The sequence below is a fragment of the Haemorhous mexicanus genome, chromosome 30, assembly GCF_027477595.1.
Source record: "Haemorhous mexicanus isolate bHaeMex1 chromosome 30, bHaeMex1.pri, whole genome shotgun sequence".
NCBI classification, from domain to species: Eukaryota; Metazoa; Chordata; class Aves; order Passeriformes; family Fringillidae; genus Haemorhous; species Haemorhous mexicanus.
The window spans coordinates 1,623,598-1,644,656 of record NC_082370.1 but is presented as its reverse complement, the minus strand read 5'-3'; the positions used below and the strand labels follow the sequence as shown (position 1 = coordinate 1,644,656).

Genomic DNA, 21,059 nt, shown 5'->3' with positions numbered 1-21,059 from the left:
AACTCTTAGGGAGCAGAGAAAATCCTAAACCTCCCTAAAAAGAAGAGCCTCCTCCTAGGGAGCAGAGCAAATCCCAAACCTCCCTAAAAACAAGAACCTTTTCTTAGGGAGCAGAGCAAATCCTAAACCTGCCTAAAAAGAAGAACCTCCTCCTAGGGAGCAGAGCAAATCCTAAACCTCCCGAAAAACAAGAACCTTTTCTTAGGGAGCAGAGCAAATCCTAAACCTGTCTAAAAACAAGAACCTTGTCTTAGGTAGCAGAGCAAATCCTAGACCTCCCTAAAAACAAGAACCTTCTCTTAGGGAGCAGAGCAAATCCTAAACCTGTCTAAAAACAAGAACCTTGTCTTAGGGAACAGAGAAAATCCTAAACCTGTCTAAAAACAAGAACCTTGTCTTAGGGAGCAGAGAAAATCCTAGACCTGCCTAAAAAGAAGAAACTCCTCCTAGGGAGCAGAGAAAATCCTAAACCTCTTTGGGAGCAGAGCAAATCCTAAACCTCCCTAAAAAGAAGAACCTCCTCCTAGGGAGCAGAGCAACTCCTAAACTTTGCTGCCAGCTGCTCCCGAACACGCGCCGACAGCTCCAGAACCTCCCCCAAGAATTCCCAAACCCAGCCGGGTGCTTTCTGTCCCCTCCACTTGTCCCCGTTGGTGTCTGGCGTGTGCTGGAGGGCTCCTCGGGGGGGGAACCCATCTCGTGGTGCTGACATCTCCCCTCTCTGTGCTCCCTTCCCTCCGCAGCCATCCGTGGCTTCTCCCCGCAGCACAAGATCCGCAGCTTCGAGGAGGCGCGGGGGCTGGACCGCATCAACGAGCGGATGCCGCCGCGCAAGGATTCGCTGCACTCGGACGGCCCCGTGAACTTGGTAACCTCGAACTCTGCGGACAAGAACGGCACGGGCAAGAAACCCCAGTAACGCCAGAGGATCCAAAACTTCATGAATTTTATTTATTTATTATCGGGGTGGGGTGGGGGCAGGGGGAGAAACCGACTTCACCTGGAGGCACGTCCATAAATCCAGTCCGCATCCGTTCTGTGAGAAAGCGACCATTTTGTAATTTTTTTTTTATTTATGTTCAATATATATAAAAATGTCCTTTTTTTTTTTTTTTTTTTTTTGAGTTAGAAACCAATCCAACTGCTAGAGCATCCCGGGAGTGTTGTGCTGTCCAGCTGCCCTCCCCGAGAGGCCAAACCTCTGCCGGGGGGGGTCGGATTAAAAAACAAAAATCAGTCAAACCAGGCAACTTGGGTCGTTGGCTTTGGCACAATTTGGAGTTAGCCTGAGCTTTCCAAAGCAGGTCCTTCCCTTCAGGATACGGTTGGGTTGGTTTTCCTTTACACACCTGTTTTCTTCCCAGATTTTTCCTGTTGTTTTCTTCCACCTCTTGCCTACCTGCAGCTGCTGCTTTAGCAACCAATTCCCTGGAAGGCAGATTGCTGGGATCCATCCCTCTTTTCCGAGGTGACAGCCAAGGGTAGCTCCAGAGGGCTCCAGGGTTGTTAACACCAACCACAGCACTTTTTCCTTCAGGATTTCAGCTTTATCCCACGGGAGTCCCAAAGGAAAATAGGGAGAAGGTGGGGGAAGTGCTGTCCCTTGTTGTGGCTCTTCCTCTTGGAGCAGCCAGTCTGTGCAGCTGAATTCCCTTGGGAATCCCTCTGATTCAGAGCAGAGGAATTATCTCTGCTGTCTGATGAGCCTTGGGAAAGCTGCAGGGCCCGAGTTTTAAAGGAAAAGGGGGTGATTTACACCCTGGAGGCTGCAGCTCCCCCATTTACCCCCACCACAGGCTGCCCAGCCCACGGCACATTCCCTGCTCCCAGCTCTGGAATCAGCCCTTGCTGAGCAGTGTGGGGAGTGGGGGACAGGGTGGTCCCCCCCAGTGTCACCTCCCTGTCCCCCAGTGGGTGTGTGGCTTTGGGCATCACCCACCCTTGGCTGTTCCAGAGGAGCCATGGGCAGCTCAGCCTTTCCCAGCAGCTGGAGCAGGGGGTTGCTGATAAAAGTTTGGGATAGGATGGGTGGGGCACTGCTGGTTTTGGGAGATGTGGCTGGGTGCTGGTGACAGGGCAGCCCCTGGACTGGGAAGCAGGGAAGGCTTGGAAGGCAGAACTCAGTGGATCTGGCAGGAATTTTGGCAGGGTGATCTGGACAGGGATCCTGGGGGTTCCCAGGGGACACCCCCTGGGTGTTGTCAAGGATTTTGGAGTGGGAGCTGGGCATTCTTTCACTTAGACTGGGAGTGCTGGGGAAGGGTTTTGTGGGATTCCCGTTGGTCACTTCCCAGTGAGCTGTGCAGGGTTTTGTGGGATTCCTGTTGGACACTTTCCAGTAAGCTGTGCAGGGTTTTGTGGGATTCCCGTTGGTCACTTCCCTGTGAGCTGTGCAGGGTTTTGTGGGATTCCTGTTGGACACTTCCCTGTGAATTTTGTGGGATTCCTGTTGGACACTTCCCAGTGAGCTGTGCAGGGTTGTATGGGATTCCTGTTGGACACTTCCCAGTGAGCTGTGCAGAGTTTTGTGGGATTCCTGTTGGACACTTCCCTTCCCTTCCATTGCCTGGAGGTGAGGCAGCAGCTCCTGGAGCACCCCCCCTCCAGCTTTCCCTTCTCCCGTGCTCTCTGCAGGCAGGGCTGAGCCTCTCCCAGAGGATCTTTGCCAAGGCTTTCCCTGGATCTTGCTGTCTTCCCTCGGCGGTTCCAGCACCAGAGGAAAACAGCAACTTCCCAGGAAGCTTTCAAATTGTCTTAGGATCAGACGTCACCTAATCCCACGGGGCTGTTTAGGATTCTGTGAGCAGACCGCTGGGTTTCCACACTTTTCAGTCACATGCCTCCACTTTCCCCTCTTTTTTTTTTTTTCTTTTTCTTTTCATTTTTGGTTTTTTTTTTTTTTTTTTCCCTTTGATCCCTTTTTTTTTCCACGCCCACCGCTTTGCGAAAAGCACGAGATGTTTGGAGCGAGCTTCTCTCCCCCCAGTCCGAGGAGTGGGGCCAAATTGCCTTTTGTCTGTGAGTATTTCTTTGTCCTTTCAGGGCCTCCTGTGAGCAGTGAGCCCGTGTGTGGTACCCGGGCACACGGAGCGTGCCCGGGGCTGCCCGTGCATGTTCGGGCCTGTTGTGCTGACCCAGGCTGGGATCTCACCCAAGCCAGCCAGGTTTTAGTCGGGATATTTGGGATGGGAATTGCGGGACCCCCGAGCCTGGCACCCCCTGTTCCCAGCGTGGGGGGGTCAGCAGGGCCCTGCCCATCACAGAGGGGGATTTGCTTTGCTGGCAGTTTGTCCCCCCACCCTCTTCTCCTGCTCTGGCATCACCGATTCCCCCTCCCCAAAATCCTTTTGTTGGACTTTGTGCTTCGTGGTTTGAGGGCTCAGATCCAGCCCCCTGGTCCTTGGGGCTGGTGGAACTGCAGCTTCCCCGTGTCCCAGCCCTGGAAAAGGGCTGGATGTTCATTGTCCTGGCCCTGGAGAAGGTGGCCAAGGGGTGGGATTTTTGTCCCCCCTTATCCCTAGGGCTGATGAGGCTGCACTGTCCCAGCCCTGGAGACAGTGGCCAAGGGCTGGATGTTGGTTGCCCCAGCCCCAGAGGTGGTGGCCAAGGGCTGGAAGTTGTCCTTGTGTCCCTGTGGCACCCACAGGTGTGGCTGTCACACTGCCAGGTCCCCTCTTCCCTTTGAAGCAGTTCCCGAGGGGGTGAGGAGCAGCGATGGGGCTCTGGGTGCTAATTACCCCCTCAATTAACGCCCCCTCTCCGTGCCCGGCTTCCCCTGCACAGCCCCCAGCCGAGATCCCCCCTCCCCTCTTTTGGGGACAAGTTCGGAGCAGAATTCCCTGCCCCGATCCCCACCACGGCAAACCAAAAAAAACCAATCCAGAAACGCCCCCAAATTCCCCCTTTTCCTCCTTTTTCCCCCAAATCCAGCGCCTCGGAGCTGGGCTTGTCTCTGACCCCTCCTCTCCGAGCTCCCGCCCGTCCCTTCCCCTCCCCGGCTGCCACCTGGAGCTTGGACAACCGGGATTGAGGGGAGCCCACGGGCCCCGGGGGAGCCCCCCCGGCCCGAGGGAGCCCCCAAATCCAGGGAAAGCCCCCACCTCCCCGCAGCCTGGGTTTTTTTGCATGTTCTAGCAAGGTGCATGTCCAAGGAGGGGAGTCGGCAATGGGGCGGGTGGTGGGTTGAGTTCAAGCTTAATTTTCTTTTTGGGATTGGGAGAACCCCTCTGGCTGCCTCTGGCACAGATCCCACCTGGCCAGGGGAGCTGGCAGGGATGCAGATCCCACCAAACCTCGGCCAGGGAGGACCTGAAGCCCTCCAGGGGTGCAGTGATGGTGATTTTAGGGTTCTCGATGCTGAAGGATCATACGCCCGTTGCCTGGAGACTGCCTCCTTTTTAATTTTTATTTTTATTTCTTGCTTTTTTTTTTTTTTTTTTTTTTTAGTTCTGTTGAAAGGAGAAAAAAAATGGTGAAAATGTTATTTATTGGCAGAAATTATTTAATATAATTTCTTTTTTTTTTTTTTTTGTGAAACAAGGAATGAATTTGTTAGAACTGTCTCGATGTAAATCGGAGTCATCTTTAAGGAGGAAAAAAAAAAGAAAAAAAAAGTTAAAAATTGACACAGTCACTGCGCTCCACTGTGATTTTTTGGGTGGCTGAGGGGGGTTCATGTCCTGCCAGAAGGGAGGGTTTGAAGGGTTTTAGAGCCTCTCCAGGGCTGGGAGAGGCGTCTCCCAGCCCCCGGCACAGGCGGAGCAGCGGCTCCCGGCTGCGTTTGGAGATTTGGAGAGCTCTCAGCTCCTGCTCCTCGTCCTTCCCTGGGTAAATAACGCCGTGCCAGCAGGGACAGGACGGGATGTGCCAGCTCTTGTTCCACCCCAGCTCCTTCCTTGTCCCTTCTGGGGGTGTTGCCTCCACAGAGAGGATTCAGGGAGCAGCCCTGGGGTCGGGATCCATCGGGGTGGATCCAGACGGTCTCAGTTCCACAGTTCTTGCCCAGGGATCCCCTCCTACATCATTCCCGGGAAGCTGCTGTGGCTCCCACTCTGCCTTCCACACCTGGGATCCATCCCCTCTTCCCGAGTGGAATATTCAGGATGAGCTCTGGAGGACTCCAGGCCATCATCCCAATCAATCATCCCAATTCCTTTGGGAATTCAGCGCCCGCCTCGAGCTCAGCTCACCATGTGCTCCCTGTTCCCACCTGCTCCTCCCCACGGCATTCCCGCTCCCAGCCCCGGATGCATCCAGGGCACGCCCGGGCCGGGACGCTCCGGCTCTCCCACCCTTTTCCTGGGTGTTCCCACCCAAACCGGGGAGCCCCCAAGCCCCGGCACCGCTCGCAGACCCCGCGCTCGGCACCGGGAGGCTCCTGGATCATCCCTGCCCAGGGGAGCATCCCTGGGAGCATCCCCGGGGCCGGCCGCACATTCCCGGCTGGCATCGCCGCTGAGCAAACAGGAAACACTCGCCCTTTGTTAATCCCGGCCCGGGCTGCGCGTTAAATATTTATCTGTGAGCGGAGGCTGGTGCTGGGAGCCGCGGGGAGGGAGGGACCGAGGCAGGGCCGGCGCTGGAGGCTCCTCGCCGGGCACGGGGACGGTGCGTGCGGAGCAGGAGGTGAGCGGGGGTTGGGGCAGGGGGTGTCGGCACCCCGAGGGGGGCTGCGGTGAAGGGGGCTGCTCCAGGCATCGCCAGCGGGTGCTGCGACCTCGAGAGGTGTCACTTGGTGGGCTGGAGAGGACGCGGAGGGGATTGTCACCCCTTGGCAGCAGGGATGGGCTCGGGGTCCCCTCGCTGGGTTTAACCCTCCCCGACCCCGCTGCCATCCCTGCCCTCATTACCCCGGGATTTTCCAGCAGGATCAGCTCCTGTGTCCTCGCCACGGTGTCCCCAGCTGGCACCAAGGAGCTGCCTCATTCCCACGGCACTGGGGCGGGGGGAGGACACCCTGTCCCCTGTGTCCCCGGTGTCCCCGGTGTCCCCGGTGTCCCCCGGGTGCAGGATCGCAGCCAGCCGGGGCTCCTGCCATCGTCCCCCTCGTCCCCAGCAGCAGGGGGCGGTGGCTTGGTGGGGGCCGAGGGGTGGCAGCGAAGCCACAATCTCCCCGGGAGCTCACGTGGGAGCTCACGGGATGAGGAAGGGCTGGGGCAGCCCCGTTTTGGGGGTGTCAGCAGTTTAGGGGAGCAGGAAGTGGCCAGCGGGTGAGTGGCGGGTGCGGGCGCTGCCCGAGGGGGCGAGGGGGGACACGGGGCACCCGCAGAGGAGGGCACGGGGGGTTCCGTGGGGGACCCGTGCCCGGATTCCTTAGGGATGGGCGGATGGAGGGGATGGAGGGGTGCAGTGGGGATGGGGGCTCTGCTCTGACCGTGTCCCACACCAGGGCTTGGGTGGGCACAGGAGCACAGATCCCACTCCCCACTTCGGCCCTCACCTCTCAGCATTTCCCTCCTCACCCTCTCCCAAAAATTCCCCGAAATCCCCTTCTCCATCGGATGGGGAACTGGTGACGCTGGAGGGGGTGAGGTGGGACACAGGCAGGGCGCGGGGGGCTTACATGGGGGTCCCCAGTGCCCAAATCCCTGGGGTCGGAGAGATTGAAGGGACGGAGGAATGCAGGAGATGGAGGGATGGAGGGGATGGAGGGTCACCCGCGGGAAAGCCGGCGGCAGTGGGGATGGGGACACTGCTCTCCCCGTGCCCCCATCCCGGCACTCGGAGGTTCACAGGAGCACAGACTCCACTCCTCTCCTCAGTCCCGACCTCCACCCGGAATTCCCTCCCCATCCTTTCCCGAAAATCCCCCCGAGTCCCCGTCTCCATCGCGCCGGGGGGCCGGCGACGCCGGGCTCGCCCCGTTTCGTAAGCGGGGGCCGGGTGCGCGGGAACGCGTGCGCGGGGCGTGGGATGAGTTCAGCCTCTTGGCTCCATTCCCTGGATCCCATCCCTGGAAATGTCACTGGAAACTCTGAATGGGCCGGCCCCGCTCCAGAGCGGGGAGCGCTGGGGGGACAGCGCACCCCGGGGGGGCCGGGGCACACGGGGACCCAGAGCCGGGCAGGACGGTGCCTCCCGACCCTCCCGGGGGATGCTCTTGGGGGGCTCTCCCCGCCATCCCCCCACCATGCTCTGAGGCCCCCCCGCTCCTTCTCCCGGCAAAGTTCGTGCCGTGGATTTTTTCTCCCTGCCGCTCGCAGCTCCGTCCCGCTCGCCCCGGGGCTCCCCAAAACCCCGGTGCTTCCCGGGGGGCCCCTCTGGCACCGCCCAGGAGGTAAGAGCTGGCTGGGGGGGCCGAGAGGACCCCTGGGGACCGGTTTTGGGGGACACTCCAAAGGAGGAGAAGGATGAGGCCGAGCCCCGTGTAGGGCTGCGCTGGGAATGGCGTGGAGGTTTTTGGGGTGCCCTGGGGGGATGGGAGCCTGCATCCCACTTTCTGTGCCCCGGGGCACATCCTTCCCCGGTCCTCCGTTTCCCCACGGGGGTGATTAACATTAATTACAACCTTGGGGCTGCCGAGCCTCCAGCAATGTGGGAACCAGGGAGCCGAGGGGTAGCCCCCCGATTTGGGGGTCACACACACACAGAGGGCACCGTGTCGGCCTGGGACCCCCCGGCAGCCCCCCAGGACGCCCCGTTTGAGGCGGGGTCTGGCACCTGCGAGCGCCGGTGCCGGGGTGGGGACGGAGAGGTGAGCGACGAGCCAGGGCACGGGTGTCCCCCAGAGGCCCCGGCGCTGCGCTCGCCTCCGGAGCCATCCCGGTGTCGGGAAGGGCTCCGGGGGTCCCGTCCCCCCCAGCTGCCCCCCGGCCGGTCCGCGGTGAGTCACAGCATCGCCCTCCCGGCGGGCGGTGCCCGGCTCGGCCGCGCGTTCCCGGCTCCTCGTCCCTCCGTCCCCTCTCCCTCCCTGTTTGCGCTGCAGGGCGGGGAAATATTTCTGCCCTGTCGTGTTCCCGGCCCTGGCAGCGCTCCCGGGCGGGCGACGCTGCTGCCGCCACGTGCCCGGGCGGGAGGGCAGAGTGCCGGGATGCCGGGGATGGGAAGGCGGCACAGCCACCGCCCCGACCCGCTCCGGGCGTGTTCTCCCCGGAGAGCCCGGCGGGCGGGATCCATCCCTGCCGAGCCGGGGTAGGGAGAGGGGCGGGTGGTCTGGAGCCGCATGGAGAAGGAGCAGGGGACGCGTACCAGGGCTGGTTCTGAACAGGAACAGCCGCTTCCCCTGGCACCGCGAGGCCCTCTGAGCTGGGGACGCTGCCACCGCGGTTGTCACCCCACACGCGGTGTCCCCTGTGCCTCTAACAGGGGACGCTCCCAGCGGTGGGTCTGGGGCTCCTCCGAGCCCTCATCTCTCTGGCAAAGCCTGGGAATGCCCAGCAAACAGGGACGCGGGACGCCCCGTGAGCACAGCTGCTTTTCCCTCAGGGCACGTGCTGACCCCGGGCGCCATCCCGCCCCCCCCGGCCATGGCGGGCCGGCTCCTGACCCCCGACACCGGCCCGGCCCTGGGTGTGGAGGACGTTCCCCATCTCCTCTCAGCTCTGCAGGTGTCCCCGCAGCACACGGTGACACGGGTGAGTGGGGCTGGCACATGCTGGGGGATTCGGGGGGCTGCACCCCTCCGATCCTTTGTGCCAGCCCCTCCCTGTGCCACAGGTGCCCGTCATCCGCCACCGCGGCTCCAACACCCTCAACTTCCACTTCCATGAGCCGGAGAGCCGCGGCACTGCCGAGAACAGCCAGGGAGCTCCCAAGAGCTCAGGTAAAGAGAGCCCTGAGCATCCTGGGGACACCCCTGGGGCTCACCTGAGCCGTGCCCACCTGAGCCATGCTCACCTTGCCTGCAGTGAATGAGTGGTACCAGACCTGGCCAGCCAAGGAGGCCAAAGCCCCCAGCACGCAGGTGCCCGCCCAGCCCACCCCCAGCCCCAGGGCTGCCCCCGCCTGCCCACGGCCCCCGGGCTGGTCGGCAACCTGGACCAAGGACAGCAAGCGGCGGGAGAGGCGCTGGGTGAAGTACGATGGCATCGGGCCCGTGGACGAGACGGGGATGCCCCTGGCCTCACGCTCGGTGAGTGGGGGTGCAGGGCGGGGGTGTCACCCCGCTGGCACCCCCTCACCACCCCAATGTGTCCCCCCCAGAGCGTCGATAGCCCCCGGGACTGGTACCGCAGCATGTTCCGGCAGATCCACCGCAAGCTGCCAGGTGAGCCCGGGTGTGCGGGTGTGGCATGGAGCGGGCACGGCTCGGCGCCCGCTCACCTCCCCATCCTCAGAGCCCGACTGGGACACCCATTCCTGCCCCACCACGGCGCCTCCATCGCCCCCCAAGCCGCGGAGGAGGGGCTCGGCCCCAGCTGAGCCCCCTGGAATGCCCAACGGGATGGACTGGTGAGCCTGGCACAGGGAAGGGGGTGCCCACGGGGAGGGGAGGGGGCTGCGCTGGCTGAACCCCTCCCGTCCTCCACAGGACCCACTGGGGTGCCACCGGTGCCTCCGCCGAGCCTGGCAGCATTTTCGACTACGAACCAGGGAAGTTCTCTCCGCGGGAGCAGGTAGGCAGGTCCTGGCACTCGGGGAGGGGGTGGGCCCCGCGGTGGGCACACCCCTGACCGGCCCCCTGCCCTTTCAGAGCCCGGCAGCAGCGAGGCCCAAGCGGGCTCAGTCCATCGAGGTGAGGTGGTGGTGGCGGGGGGGACAGGGGGTGGCAGCGGCGTCCCGGTGCCCGCGGGCAGTGCCAGCCTGGCCCGCCACAGCCCCGTCCTGCCCGTGCAGGTGCTGCTGGAGCAGGAGCTGGAGCAGCTCAGCGAGGAGCTGGACAAGGACATGAGGGACATGGAGACGCGCCGGACCCCCCGCCAGGTACCCCAGGCCCCTCCTGCTGCCCCTTGGTCCCCCCAGGGCGTCCAGCTGTGGGCACATCCAGATGTGGGCACATCCAGATGTGGGCTCAGCCTTTGTGCAAGGCTTGGACATGCATGTGGTGGGATGCACATCTGGATTAACGCTCGGATGCGTGCATGCATGGCTGGATGTGTGCACAGCTGGGTGTGTGAACAACTGGATGGATAGATGTGTGCACGGCTGGAGCCCTGCACATCTGGATGCCTGCACGGCCGGGTGAATGCTCAGCGAGCTGCATGCACATCTGGATGTGTGCACAACCCGGTGCCTGCCTGGCTGGCTCCACGCACATCTGGACCCACGCACGGCTGCTCAGCAGCCTGGAGCCGTGGCCGTGGCTGTGGGGCTTTAGGACCCAGCCCGCCCGTCCGTCCGTCCGTCCGGCGGTTTATTGGCGCAGCCGAGCTGGACTCCTTCGCTTCCCGCCGAGACTCGGCCTCCTGGATGATTAATTTTTCTCTCCCACCCCCTCCCGCTCCTCCCGGCAGAGCCCGGCGGCTGCTCCCACCGCTCGCTCCCCTGCTCCGGCCTCCCCGGCTGCTCGGTGAGTTCAGCGGCCGCTCCCACCCCCCGCGCCCCCAAATCCCCCTGCCCAGACCCCACTGGAGGCGAGGTTCGGGACCCCGCTCTGGGGGTGGCGGGCGGGCTGTCCCTGCAGCGTCCCGCGGGGTGGGAGTCCCCCGGCATCCCCCACGGGATCCCCACGGAGCTCCCCGTGGCAGCGCTGCCCCCCCGGTCCCCCCACAGCCCGGCACGGGTGGGAGCCGGCGCCGGGCCGGCTGCCCGCTGGGTGGGACGGGGCCGGAGCGGGGCTGACCCTTTCCCTCGTCCCTGGAGCAGGGACGCCGTGTCCCGGCGTTTGGCTCCGTCCCAGGGGAGGTGACGGCGCTTGGATTCCCACCGCTGTGTCCCCACGGGCACAGGGAGGGGACAGCTGTGCCGGCGGCTGCCGGAGCACCCCGGGATGGGATGGGCACCCCGGGATGGGGTGGGCACGCCAGGGTGTGCCCACAGACCCCTCTGTGCTCCGGCAGCCGGAGGAAAACAAACGAACAAACAAACAAACAAACAAACAAACAAGCGCCTCCTCTTGTAGGACCTACCGTGACCCCCAGGGGCGCACAGAGGGGGGCCTCCACCCCTCCCCAACCCCTCCTCGGGCTTGGGGGGCGCATTTGGGCTCTTTAAGTGCCCCCCGGAGCGGGGTTATTCATTAGCCCTCCCCGGCGCTTCCTGCTCGGCGGCAGCGGGGCCGCGCTGCCGGAAAACTTTGGACCTGTCCCGCTTGGCTGCCTCCGGGAGGAGCCCCGGGAGGGGTGGAGGGAGCAAACCCGCGGGCCCTGGTTCTGGGGGACCCCAGCGTTAACCTCACATTGGGGTACCCAGTGGTTCTGGGCCGTGGGATCCGGGGGTTCTGGTTCTGGGGGACCCCAATGTCCTGGTTTATGGAATTCAGGGATCCTGGTCCTGGAGGACCCCGAACTCCTGGTCTGTGGAACCCAGGGGTCCAGAGTCTTGGTCCATGGGATACAGGAGTCTTGAGGGTCCCTGATCTCCTGATCCATGAGACCCAGGGCTCCTGCTCCACGCAATTCACAGGGTCAGAGCAGGGGGGGTTCATGGCAGCAGGGCTGGATACGAGGCTCAGTCCTGCCCTGAGCCACTGTCACCCCTCAGGAGCCCCCTGTCACCCCAGCGGCTGTGGAGCCCCCCTGCCACCCACCACTCACCTGCCACCCCCAGCATGGAGCGGGGTGGGCTGGGGCTGGCCAGTGACCGGAGCCCTGGCAGAGGTGAGCCCCCTTTATCCCCCCCGAGCCCCCAGGCCCTGCCATGGGGCACCCCGCTCACCCTGGCTGGTGACACCCCGCTCTTTACAGACACCCTCAGGCCAGGGACCCTCCCCAGCTTGTCGGACCTGGGGGATCCCGTGGAGGCCGTCAAGAGGGAGGAAAAGAAGGTGAGGCTGGGATGGTGCCATGCCGTGTGGGATTTGGGGTGGCTGGGACTGGGGTGTCTCCCTGTAACCTCTCCTCTCCCTCCCCAGATGAAAGCGGCTCGCCTCAAGTTCAACTTCCAGGCTGAGTCTCCCAAGTAAGCGCCGGGGACACTCCTGGGGTCCCGCCGTGCCCCTCGGGTAACCCAGGGGGACTGGGGGAGCCCCGGCACGTGGGGTGGTCCTGCCAGCCGAGCCGGGGAGGGGACTGTGCCCCCGGACAGGTGTGACAGTGTCCCTTGCAGGGAGCTGACGCTGCAGAAGGGGGACATTGTCTACATCCATAAGGAGGTGGACAGGAACTGGCTGGAGGGGGAGCACCACGGCCGCGTGGGCATCTTCCCCTCCAACTACGTGGAGGTGAGCCCGGGCCGTGAGGGGGCAGCGGGGCCGGGGGGTCCTGGCGCTGCCCCTCACCCGCGTGTCCCTCCCAGATCCTGCCCCCCACGGAGGTGCCCAAGCCCATCAAGGCTCCCACGCTCCAGGTGCTGGAATACGGCGAGGCGCTGGCGCTCTACAACTTCCGAGGGGATCTGCACGTGGAGCTCTCCTTTCGTAAGGTACCGCGGCTCCGTGCTGTGCCATCCCGGGCCGATCCGTGCCGCTCCGTGCTGTGCCATCTCGGGCCGTTCAGGGCCATCCCGGGCCGATCCGTGCTGACCCGCCCTCTGCTCCCGCGGCAGGGCGAGCGGATCTGCCTGGTGCGGCGGGTGAACGAGAACTGGTACGAGGGGCGGATCTCGGGCACCAGCCGCCAGGGCATCTTCCCCGCCACCTACGTGCAGGTGCTGAAGGAGCCGCGGGTCAAAACCACCGCCGAGGACATCCCCTCCTCTCCCGCCCCCGCCAGCCCCCTGCCCGCGGCCGGGTCCCCGTCCCTGCAGCGCTCGCCCGGCCCCCGCATCCCCCAGGCTCCCGCCGGCTCCCCCCGGGAAGCCAAGCGGGGTCCCGGGGTGGCGGGCGGGCGCCCGTCCTCTCCGCGCCACCTCGGTGCCACCTTCCCCCCCTCCCCAAAGCTGCCCCACGCCGGCACCCCCAGCCCCTTGGTGGCCTCCGCCAGTCCCCCACACCCTGCGGCCGCCCACCCCCAGGAGCCCCGGCGTCCTGCCTGGAGCCCCGAGCAGGTGAGTGTCCCCCGCCCTGGCATCGTGCCCCGGCACCGCTGGGGCTGCGGGTGCCGCCCTGAACCCCCCGTGTCCCCCCACAGCGCCCGACCCCGGCGGCACAAACCAGCGCCCGGCCCGAGCCCGCGCCGTCCTACAACGGCTCCGAAATCCGGTGGACTCCGTAAGCAGGGCCAGGAGCGTCCCCGGGGCGCGGTGTCCCCACGAGGGACCCGTGGGGGGTGGGCTCTGCCCATGCTTTGTCTCGCAGGTACCGGGCACTCTACCAGTACCGGCCCCAAAACGCCGACGAGCTGGAGCTGCTGGAAGGGGACCGCGTGGATGTCATGCAGCAGTGCGACGACGGCTGGTTCGTGGGTGCGTGGCCACCGCCCTGGGGACAGGGATGAAGACAAGGTGCCACCCTCACCACCTCTCCGCCTCTTTATACCCACAGGAGTGTCCAGAAGGACGCAGAAATTCGGCACTTTCCCCGGGAATTACGTGGCGCCGGTGTGACCCGCGGCCGTGGGGACCCCGGGGGCTTCCCCCTGTCCCGCCGTGTCCCCCCACGGGGATGAAGCGCCTCCAGCTCCCTCCCGCCCCTATGGGGCTGCTTCTAACAGGGACGAATCCCCCCAGCGCGGGGTGTCTCCCCCGCCCAGTGCCTTAACCCGCCCCCTCCTCACCGCTGCCCGGTGCCACCGCCCCGGGGGTCGCCCCGGGGGTCTGCCCGGTGCCGGGCCTGACCATGACGGCCGTTCCCCGAGATGTGGGTCCGTGTCCGGGAGTCGCCTTCGCTTCTTTTCCGTCATTAAAGCTCAGCTCAGCCCGACTCTGAGAGTGCCGGGATTGGGGAGGAGCCGGTCCCGGGACACGTCCCACCGGAGCCGTGGGCGGGGAGCGGCGAGGACGCTGCGTGGGGCCGCGGGGATCCCCCCACGCCCACGGGCGGTCCCGCTCCGCGCCGGGGCGGGCCCAGCCGCCGCCGTGCGCCCCGTCGGGGGGGGCCGTGCCCGCAGCCCGGCCCGGCCCGGCCCGGCTCGGCTCCTCCCGAGGAGGCGGTGCCGTCCCGGGACCGCGCTTGGCTCCGCAGCCCCGCGGGGCCGCCCGGCTCGGCCGCCCCGGTGAGTGCGGGGGGATGCGGGGGGCGCGGGGGGCGCCGGCTGCGGCTGGGGGGGTGTCCGACCCTCGGGGGTCCCGGTGCCCGGGGGTGGAGAGGGATGTGCGGGCAGGTCCCGCCACTGTGTCCCCGAGTCCCCACGTCCCCGGATCCTCGCCAGTGCCAAGTCCCTGTGTCCCCAGGTCCCCGCGCCTCCTGGCATCGCCCGTCCCAGCCGCTCGCCCCGCGGGTGCCAGGCGGCACCGCCAGCCGCCGCGGGCACAAAGACAACGCTGTGCGGCGGGGACAGAGCCGGGAGGGAGCGGGGACACAGGTGGGGAGCGGGGGGCCGAGGAGGGGAGCAGGGGGTGGAGAAGGGGAGCACGGGCAGACCTGGGGACGGGGATGGAGAAGGGGTGCAGGACACGAAAGGGAGGTGCAGGGACTGGAGAAGGGGTGCAGGGATGGAGAAGGGGAGCAGGAAGTGGAGAAGAGGAGCATAAGGGAGAGCTGGGGTGCAGTGTCTGAAGAAGGAGTGCAGGGTCCAGAGAAGAGGTGCAGGGCTGTCGGGGGGTCTGGGGTGGGTGCCCAGCTGGGTGTGGGGGTCCCCGGGCTGGCAGCCCTCGCTGCCCGGGGATGCTGAGCAGGGCTGGGCATGGGGAGGGGGTTTGGGGTTTCCTCCCGGCGCTGGAAGCCCAGCCCAGGAAATTCTTCCGGACAGCCTCTCAAGCCCCTCTTTGTGCTCTTGGGATTTTTAACATTCCCGGCGGCTGCGGACGGGGTGCCCGGTGCCGGCCGGGGTGCCCGGCTCCAGATGGGCTGCCCAGCTCTCCCAGGCTGTGGCGGGATGGGTGGGATGGGATCTGGTGTGGATTTAGGGGATGCGGCTGCCCATTCCCACCCATCCCATGGGAGCCAAGGGCTGCGTCACTCACCGGGGTGCCATGGGGACCCTGTGCCACCCCCGGGGGATCCTCAGCGTCCTTTACCGGTGTGGATTTGCTGTGGGATCAAGGGCTGAGGCTGCTGGTCCTCGCTGGTGTCGGACGCTGCTGTGATGAGCAGCAGAACCCGTCCCTCGCTGCCACATCCTCCCCTCCAAACCCCACAGGCTCGGCTCTGCCAGGCCACAGCCCCGGCCTTGCTGCCAAGGCTTCACCAATTTCCTGCCTTGCTCCAGCTCCTGGGAACGACCTTGGCTGTCTCAGCTGCACCGCCGGGTGTCTGGGACCCCCTGGGCCCGGGGAGGAAGGCGCCAGCCTTGGGGGACAAGAGGAAGCGGCGGTGGCTGCTGTCACCCTGCGAGGACCTGGGTCCCCTCCCCGGAAGGAAAGCGCTGCCGGCGCTGGGGACCCTCAGGGTGCAGCGGGGACAGGGAGGCCCTCGTTGTGTGGTCTGTGGGTAGGAGGAGGGGGGTCCCCTCTGCCTCATCCTCTCAGCGGCCGGGATCGCTGACACCTCGCTCCTGCCCGCCCAGAGCCGCCGCTGCCATGCCGGTGACGGTGACAGTGACACTGCCCGGCCCGGCCCCGTGGGGCTTCCGCATCTCCGGGGGAAGAGATTTCGGGAAGCCCATCACCGTCTCCAAGGTAGGAGCCCCCACGTGTCCCCCGGCCCGGGAGGGCCGCCGGGGCTCCGGGCGGGCCGGGCTGCCCCGGGGAGCGGATCCTGTTTGCCGTCCTTGGGGGATCCTGCTCCGTGGGAATGGCCCACGGCGGGTGGCGGCGGCGGGGGGGGCTCCCGTGGCCCCTGGGCTGGGCCGGGCTGGGCCAAATTTCCGGGTGTTGTTTCCAAGGCCGTGGTCCCCTCCTGGCAGAGGGGCTGGTGATGCCCTGGCAGGGCCCTGGAGATTCCAGAGGGTGGGAGCATCCCCGCAGGGCGGGGGTCGGGTTGGGGCTGCACGGGGAATGCTGCACTGCACGGGGGGGTCACCGGGACATGTCCCCTTCTCCACGGAGGTGACGGAGCACGGGAAGGCGGCCACGGGTGACCTCCGGCCGGGGGATGTCATTGTCACCATCAATGGGGAGAGCACGGCTGAGATGCTCAACGTGGAGGCGCAGAACAAAATCAAGAAGAGCCCGGGGCAGCTCCGGCTGGAGGTGGAGAGGTGAGTGCTGGAGCAGCCCCGACACCTGGCCCTGGGTGCCAGCGGTGTCTGCACGCGGGCTGGGGTCCCCAACCACGTGTGTGTCACTTGTTCCCACCCCCTCGGTGACTCCTGGGGCGGTGTCATCCCAGCGGGAGCCTGTCCCGGCTCTCTAATTAAGGAGTCGGGTGCTAACGAGGCCAGGCAGCGCTGGCAGCCGTTACCTGGCCAACTGGTCCCAGCTGGGGACCCAGCTGTGCCTCGGTGGCTCCCGGGGCTGCAGAGAAGGGTCACAGCGTGCTGTGCACAGCGGTTTGGGGCTCCTGGGGCAGATCCCAAACCCTGCTGCTCTCCCTTGGCCCTCAGGTCCCCGGTGCCATCTCCCAGCCACACCAACGGGGACACCTCGCTGGAGAGGTTGGCCACGCGTTTCCAGGTGAGACCTGGGCAGCCCCTGTGCACCTCGGCCCCCCAGCCAGGGCTGGTGGCAGCTGCTGGTGTCACCCTCCCCTCCCCAGGACATGCTGCAGATGCCGAGTGACAGCCAAAGTGCCCTGAGGACCCTCGACCCCAGCCTGGCATCCCTCACCCACCCACCTGGCAGTGCCAGGTAAGGCTGCACGGGGGGACTGGGGGTGAGGAGGGGGCTGGGGAGGGCCAGGGACCCCCCTGATGGCTCCCTTCTCTCCCCCAGCTCACAGGAGCAGGAGTTCACCTGTCCCGGCCTCCGCCAGGTGAGCAGGGAGCTGGGGGGGCTGCCGAGGGCCAGGCAGAGATGCTCGGGGAGCATCTGTGCACCAAAATCTTTTGAACCCGAAAACCATCCCCCTCTGAACCCCATTTTAAGCCCCAAACCTCCCTGCTTTGAACCGCCAAACCTTTCCCCTTTGCCATGCTAAACCTTCCCCCCTGGAGCCCCCAGATCACCTCATTTTGAGCCCCCAAACCACCCTCCTCCGAGCCCGAAAACAACCCCGCTCTGAGCCCCTAAACCGCCCCCTCTGCCCCCCCACGGCCACGTCCCTGCCCAGCCCCACTGTCCCCGGGGTCCCCGTCTGCGGTGGCTGCCGCGGGTGTCCCCTCCCCGCCGCGCTGGCAGCGCCCCCGGCCCCGCGGGCACCGCCGCACCTGCCCAGGGATGTTTTGCTCCTCTTGGCAGCGGCGCCAGCCTGGGGAGGCCAAACCAGTTTGGGAAGGCCCAGCCCCGCTGCTGCCAGCCCGGGGCACTGGGGTGTTGGCCGGGCAGGGACCCGCGGCCCGGCGCGCCGCCGCCGCCGTGGGACACCCCGGGAGTGGGATCGGGATGCGCCGGGAGTGGGACCGAGACGCGCGGGGGCTGGATGCTCCTCCAGCCCCGAGCTCCGTCCCAGGATGCCCGCGGCCGCCCTATCCTCCCTGCGGGCAGCCGCTGGCTCCGGGCTTGGCGTCTCCCTCCTTTCCTCCCTCCCCGCTTTCTCTTTTTCTTGTTTTTCAAGCCCAAATTGGGAAGCGCCGCGGCCCCGAGCGCGGCCCTTCCCAGCTGCCTTTGGCCGCAGCCCCGGCCGCCCCTTGGCTCCTCCGGCCGCCCGCTCCCTCCTTCCTCCCCAGCTCCGTGTTTGCTTTGGTGCCGGCTCCGAAGGGTCCCTCCCTGTCCCACAGGGTCCATCCCTGCCCCGGAGGGTCCACAGGGTCGGGGACATGAGGGTGCCGTGCCCGGAGCCCCCAGCCAAGCCCCTGTGCCCCAGGGGCGGTGAGGGGATGGCTGCCCTTGGATCCATCCCACTCTTCCTCGCATCCCGGGCCGGGCTGGCGCTGGAAGCCGCCAGGGATGAGGCCAAGGCCCGGCTCCTCCCGTGCCTAATTTTAGCTCATCCTTCGTGACCCCGCAGAGCCTCGGCGCTGCCCCTCTCCCACCCCACGGGTGCAGGCAGGGGGTCCCTGTGCCCTGTGCCCACCCCGGGGTCCCGAGGGATTCGTTCCCATCTGCGTGGCAGCTGCTCCCGGGAACATCGGGAAAACATCGGGAAAACATCGGCTTCCACTTAGCCAGGGCGGGCTCTGCTTCCCGGCCTCGCCAGGGCCGCTAAGCAGGAGCAGATGGAGGGGAGGGGACGGGCGCAGGCCCTGGGTTATGGGCTGGGGGCACTGCCCTGGCCCCCCTGGGGGGTGCCACTGGCCCCAGCCTGGGTGGGAAGGAGAAGCAGCCACCCCACGGAGCATCCCTGCACCCCTCTGGAGACCTGGGCTTGGGGAAAGCCCCTGGGCCTGGGCTGGGTGTCCTTGGGGTGCCTGGGGGCAGAGGGAGGCTCTGTGGGCACCCTCGGCTCTATCTGGGGGCTGCTGCTGCCGGCCCCCCCCAGGACATCCCTCCCGTCTCCCCCTGCCAGGAGCGACCCCCGAGCCGCCAGAGCAGCTCCCAGGGACCCGTCCTGCCTCCCCCCCACCGGCCACCCTCACCGGAGCTCGGAGCTCCCCAAACCCCCTGGGCAGCCCCCAGGGAGAGGCGCCTCTCCTCCCCTTCTGCCAGCACCTGCCACAGGTATGGAGCGGGCTGGGGGCTCTGGGGTGGGGGGGACCCCGCGGCAGGGGAGCTCCCAGCCCAGTGTCCCCACGCTGCTTTGTCACCCGTGGGTGCTGAGGGAGCCCGTGGAAAGGGTTAACTCACCTGTAGGCAGGTGGGGCCGTGGGAGGGCCGGGCAGGCTGGGGCAGCTCCCGGGGTGGAGGGAGCAGGTGGCGGACGGGCTGTGGGGTGCAGCCGGGTGGATCCCGGAATCCGGGCGCTGGGAATACCCCCCCCAAAATCTCCCCTCGGGCTGCGCCCCCCCAGCCAGGGCTCGGAGCCGACCATGAGGCGCTTGGAGGAGGACTCGGAGGTCTACAAGATGCTGCAGGAGAACCGGGAGCTGCGGACGGCCCCGCGGCAATCCAGCACCTTCCGCCTGCTCCAGGAGGCGCTGGAGGATGAGGAAGGAGGTGAGCGGGGCACGGAGGGCGGCGGGAGGTCTGGCAGGGGGTGGCAGGACTCTGATGGCCTCGTGTCCCCTCAGGAGGTCCCGCAGCCCCCTTCCCCAGCCGGCTCTCGGCCGGGGCCCGCAAGCCCGTGGCCGGGGTGCAGAAGCTGCACGTCTGTGAGAAGTGCGGGAGCAGCATCGCGTGAGTGGGGCTGGGGGCCCGGGGGGGCCCGGGGCTGGGTCTGTCCCTGCCGTCCCTCCTGGCAAAGCCAAGAAGGGGCTGCTCTCAGGCGCGGGGCCCGATCTGTCCCTGACGTTGCTCCCCGCAGGGATAAAATAATGCGGGGTGTGGGTGGGGCAGTTCCCGGGGCAGGATCCGCCCCTGCTGTCGCTGCCGGAGGGGTTAAAATGGGGCTGATTGTGGGGTGGGAATGGGGCTGGGGGCGCAGGGCAGGATCCATCCCTGCCATCGCTCCTTCAGGGTGGAAATGGGGGCGGTCCTGGGGTGTGAGTGGGGCCAGGGCAGGATCCATCCCTGCCATCGCTCCTTCAGGGTGGAAATGGGGGCGGTCCTGGGGTGTGAGTGGTCCCAGGGTGGTCCCAGGGCAGGATCCATCCCTGCCATCGCTCCAGGGCCACGATAGGGCTGAGCCCGGGTGGGAGGGGACCCTGGGGACACACGGGGTGGCTCGGCTGACCGCCTGTCCCCACCCCCGCAGGACACAAGCGGTGCGGATCCAGGACGGGCGCTACCGGCACCCGTCCTGCTACACCTGCGCCGACTGCGGCCTCAGCCTGAAGATGCGCGGCCACTTCTGGGTGGGGGACGAGCTGTTCTGCGAGAAACACGCCCGCCTGCGCTACCAGGGACCCCCGGGGGGGCCCGTGCCCCGGCCCGTGTCCCCCCGCTCCTGAGCCCCGGCCACCGGCACCGCGCGGTGGGGTCAGCCCAGCGCCCCCCGTGACCCCAGGGGGGGTTAGGGCTGGGCTGGGGGCTGAGGACGCTGCCGGGCTGGGGATGGATGGGGTTTGGGGGGGATGCGATGCAGCCGCCCGTCTTCACCCCTTCGTGGGTGAGTTCTCAGCCTGGGGGACACCGAGGGGACATTGTGGCGGGGTCGCTTGAGCACTTGGGTACCGAGAGGGGCTGGCACCGCTTGTGCACTGACTGCAAAGGGCTTCTCCGAGGAATTAAACCAGATTCTTTTCAAATATAATATATATTTGCTCCAGTGCCGTGTCTGCTCTGTGCCGGCACCCCAGGGCAGAGGGAAGGAGGGTTCTACCCCAAACCCGGGGTGCAGCCAGGGACCCCCTCAGACCCCTCAGCCCTCCTGCCTGCAGCCGGGGTGGGGGTCCAGGTGCTCCGGTGCCGCTCCTTGTCCCGCTCACAGAAAGGTCAGGGCTGCCCTGAGGGCTGGCTGGCCCCTCCCTGCATCCCTGGGAGGTGTCCGGGTTTATTGGGGGCTATTGGTCGAGGCCTTTGTCCTGCTCCAGGTGCTCTTATCGCCTCTCCCCGCCCTCCGTGCCCGCGTACACGGAGATGGCTTTGCTGTTATCTGGGCTTTGCTGTTATCTTGGGATTCGCCGTTATCAGCGGCCTGTCCCTTCTCGTGTCCCTCTGCAGGAGGGACAGCCAGGACCGCCCCTCCCCTCCTGCCTGGGGTCTCACGGGGGTCTCTTTGGGGTGTGCCACTGCTCCCCGTGCACCCCGGGCTGGGTCATGGAGCTCTCACCATCGAATTCCCAATTAATCATCCCGGAGCAGCTGGGGCTGCCCCTGGACCCCTGGAGGTGCCCAAGGCCAGGATGGAAGAGGCTGGGAGCAGCCTGGGACAGTGGGACGTGTCCCTGCTCAGGGCAGGGGTGGCACTGGATGGGCTTTAAGGTCCCAACACAACCATTCCGTGGCTCTGTAACACCTAGCGGGGGAGG

General features: G+C 66.1%; 3 protein-coding genes across 7 annotated transcripts in view; all 3 read left to right on the top strand.

Annotated features, from left to right (window-relative positions):
- PPP3CC (protein phosphatase 3 catalytic subunit gamma) overlaps positions 1 to 4,633 on the top strand; it is a 46,374-nt gene extending 41,741 nt beyond the window's left edge. For all 3 annotated transcript variants that reach the window (XM_059870387.1, XM_059870386.1, XM_059870385.1), the window contains one exon: positions 744 to 4,633. In XM_059870387.1, coding sequence (XP_059726370.1) covers positions 744 to 919 — 176 coding nt within the window. In that variant the 3' untranslated portion in view covers positions 920 to 4,633. The remainder of the gene's footprint in view (positions 1 to 743) is intronic.
- Positions 4,634 to 5,493: 860 nt separating this feature from the next.
- Positions 5,494 to 13,837, top strand: SORBS3 (sorbin and SH3 domain containing 3). 3 transcript variants are annotated; one of them, XM_059870384.1, is made up of 19 exons: positions 5,494 to 5,625; positions 8,425 to 8,573; positions 8,656 to 8,761; positions 8,847 to 9,070; positions 9,142 to 9,205; positions 9,276 to 9,390; positions 9,470 to 9,554; positions 9,632 to 9,673; positions 9,775 to 9,861; positions 10,392 to 10,447; positions 11,581 to 11,696; positions 11,784 to 11,863; positions 11,951 to 11,997; positions 12,145 to 12,259; positions 12,334 to 12,459; positions 12,583 to 13,023; positions 13,107 to 13,186; positions 13,274 to 13,380; positions 13,460 to 13,837. In XM_059870384.1, the coding sequence occupies exons 2-19, from the start codon at positions 8,466 to 8,468 to the stop codon at positions 13,519 to 13,521; spliced, it is 2,061 nt and encodes a 686-aa protein (XP_059726367.1). In that variant the 5' UTR covers positions 5,494 to 5,625; positions 8,425 to 8,465; the 3' UTR covers positions 13,522 to 13,837. The 3 variants fall into 3 exon arrangements, with proteins under 3 accessions (XP_059726367.1, XP_059726366.1, XP_059726365.1); XM_059870382.1 differs by lacking the exon at positions 5,494 to 5,625 and adding an exon at positions 6,414 to 7,276; XM_059870383.1 differs by lacking the exons at positions 5,494 to 5,625; positions 9,632 to 9,673 and adding an exon at positions 6,410 to 7,276.
- A 145-nt stretch (positions 13,838 to 13,982) lies between these two features.
- PDLIM2 (PDZ and LIM domain 2) lies at positions 13,983 to 20,356 on the top strand. The gene is made up of 10 exons (XM_059870388.1): positions 13,983 to 14,129; positions 15,582 to 15,693; positions 16,063 to 16,214; positions 16,560 to 16,629; positions 16,712 to 16,803; positions 16,888 to 16,927; positions 18,560 to 18,711; positions 19,001 to 19,146; positions 19,221 to 19,326; positions 19,844 to 20,356. Exons 2-10 carry the CDS (start codon positions 15,595 to 15,597, stop codon positions 20,037 to 20,039), a joined length of 1,053 nt encoding a protein of 350 aa, XP_059726371.1. The 5' UTR covers positions 13,983 to 14,129; positions 15,582 to 15,594; the 3' UTR covers positions 20,040 to 20,356.
- Positions 20,357 to 21,059: the final 703 nt, after the last annotated feature.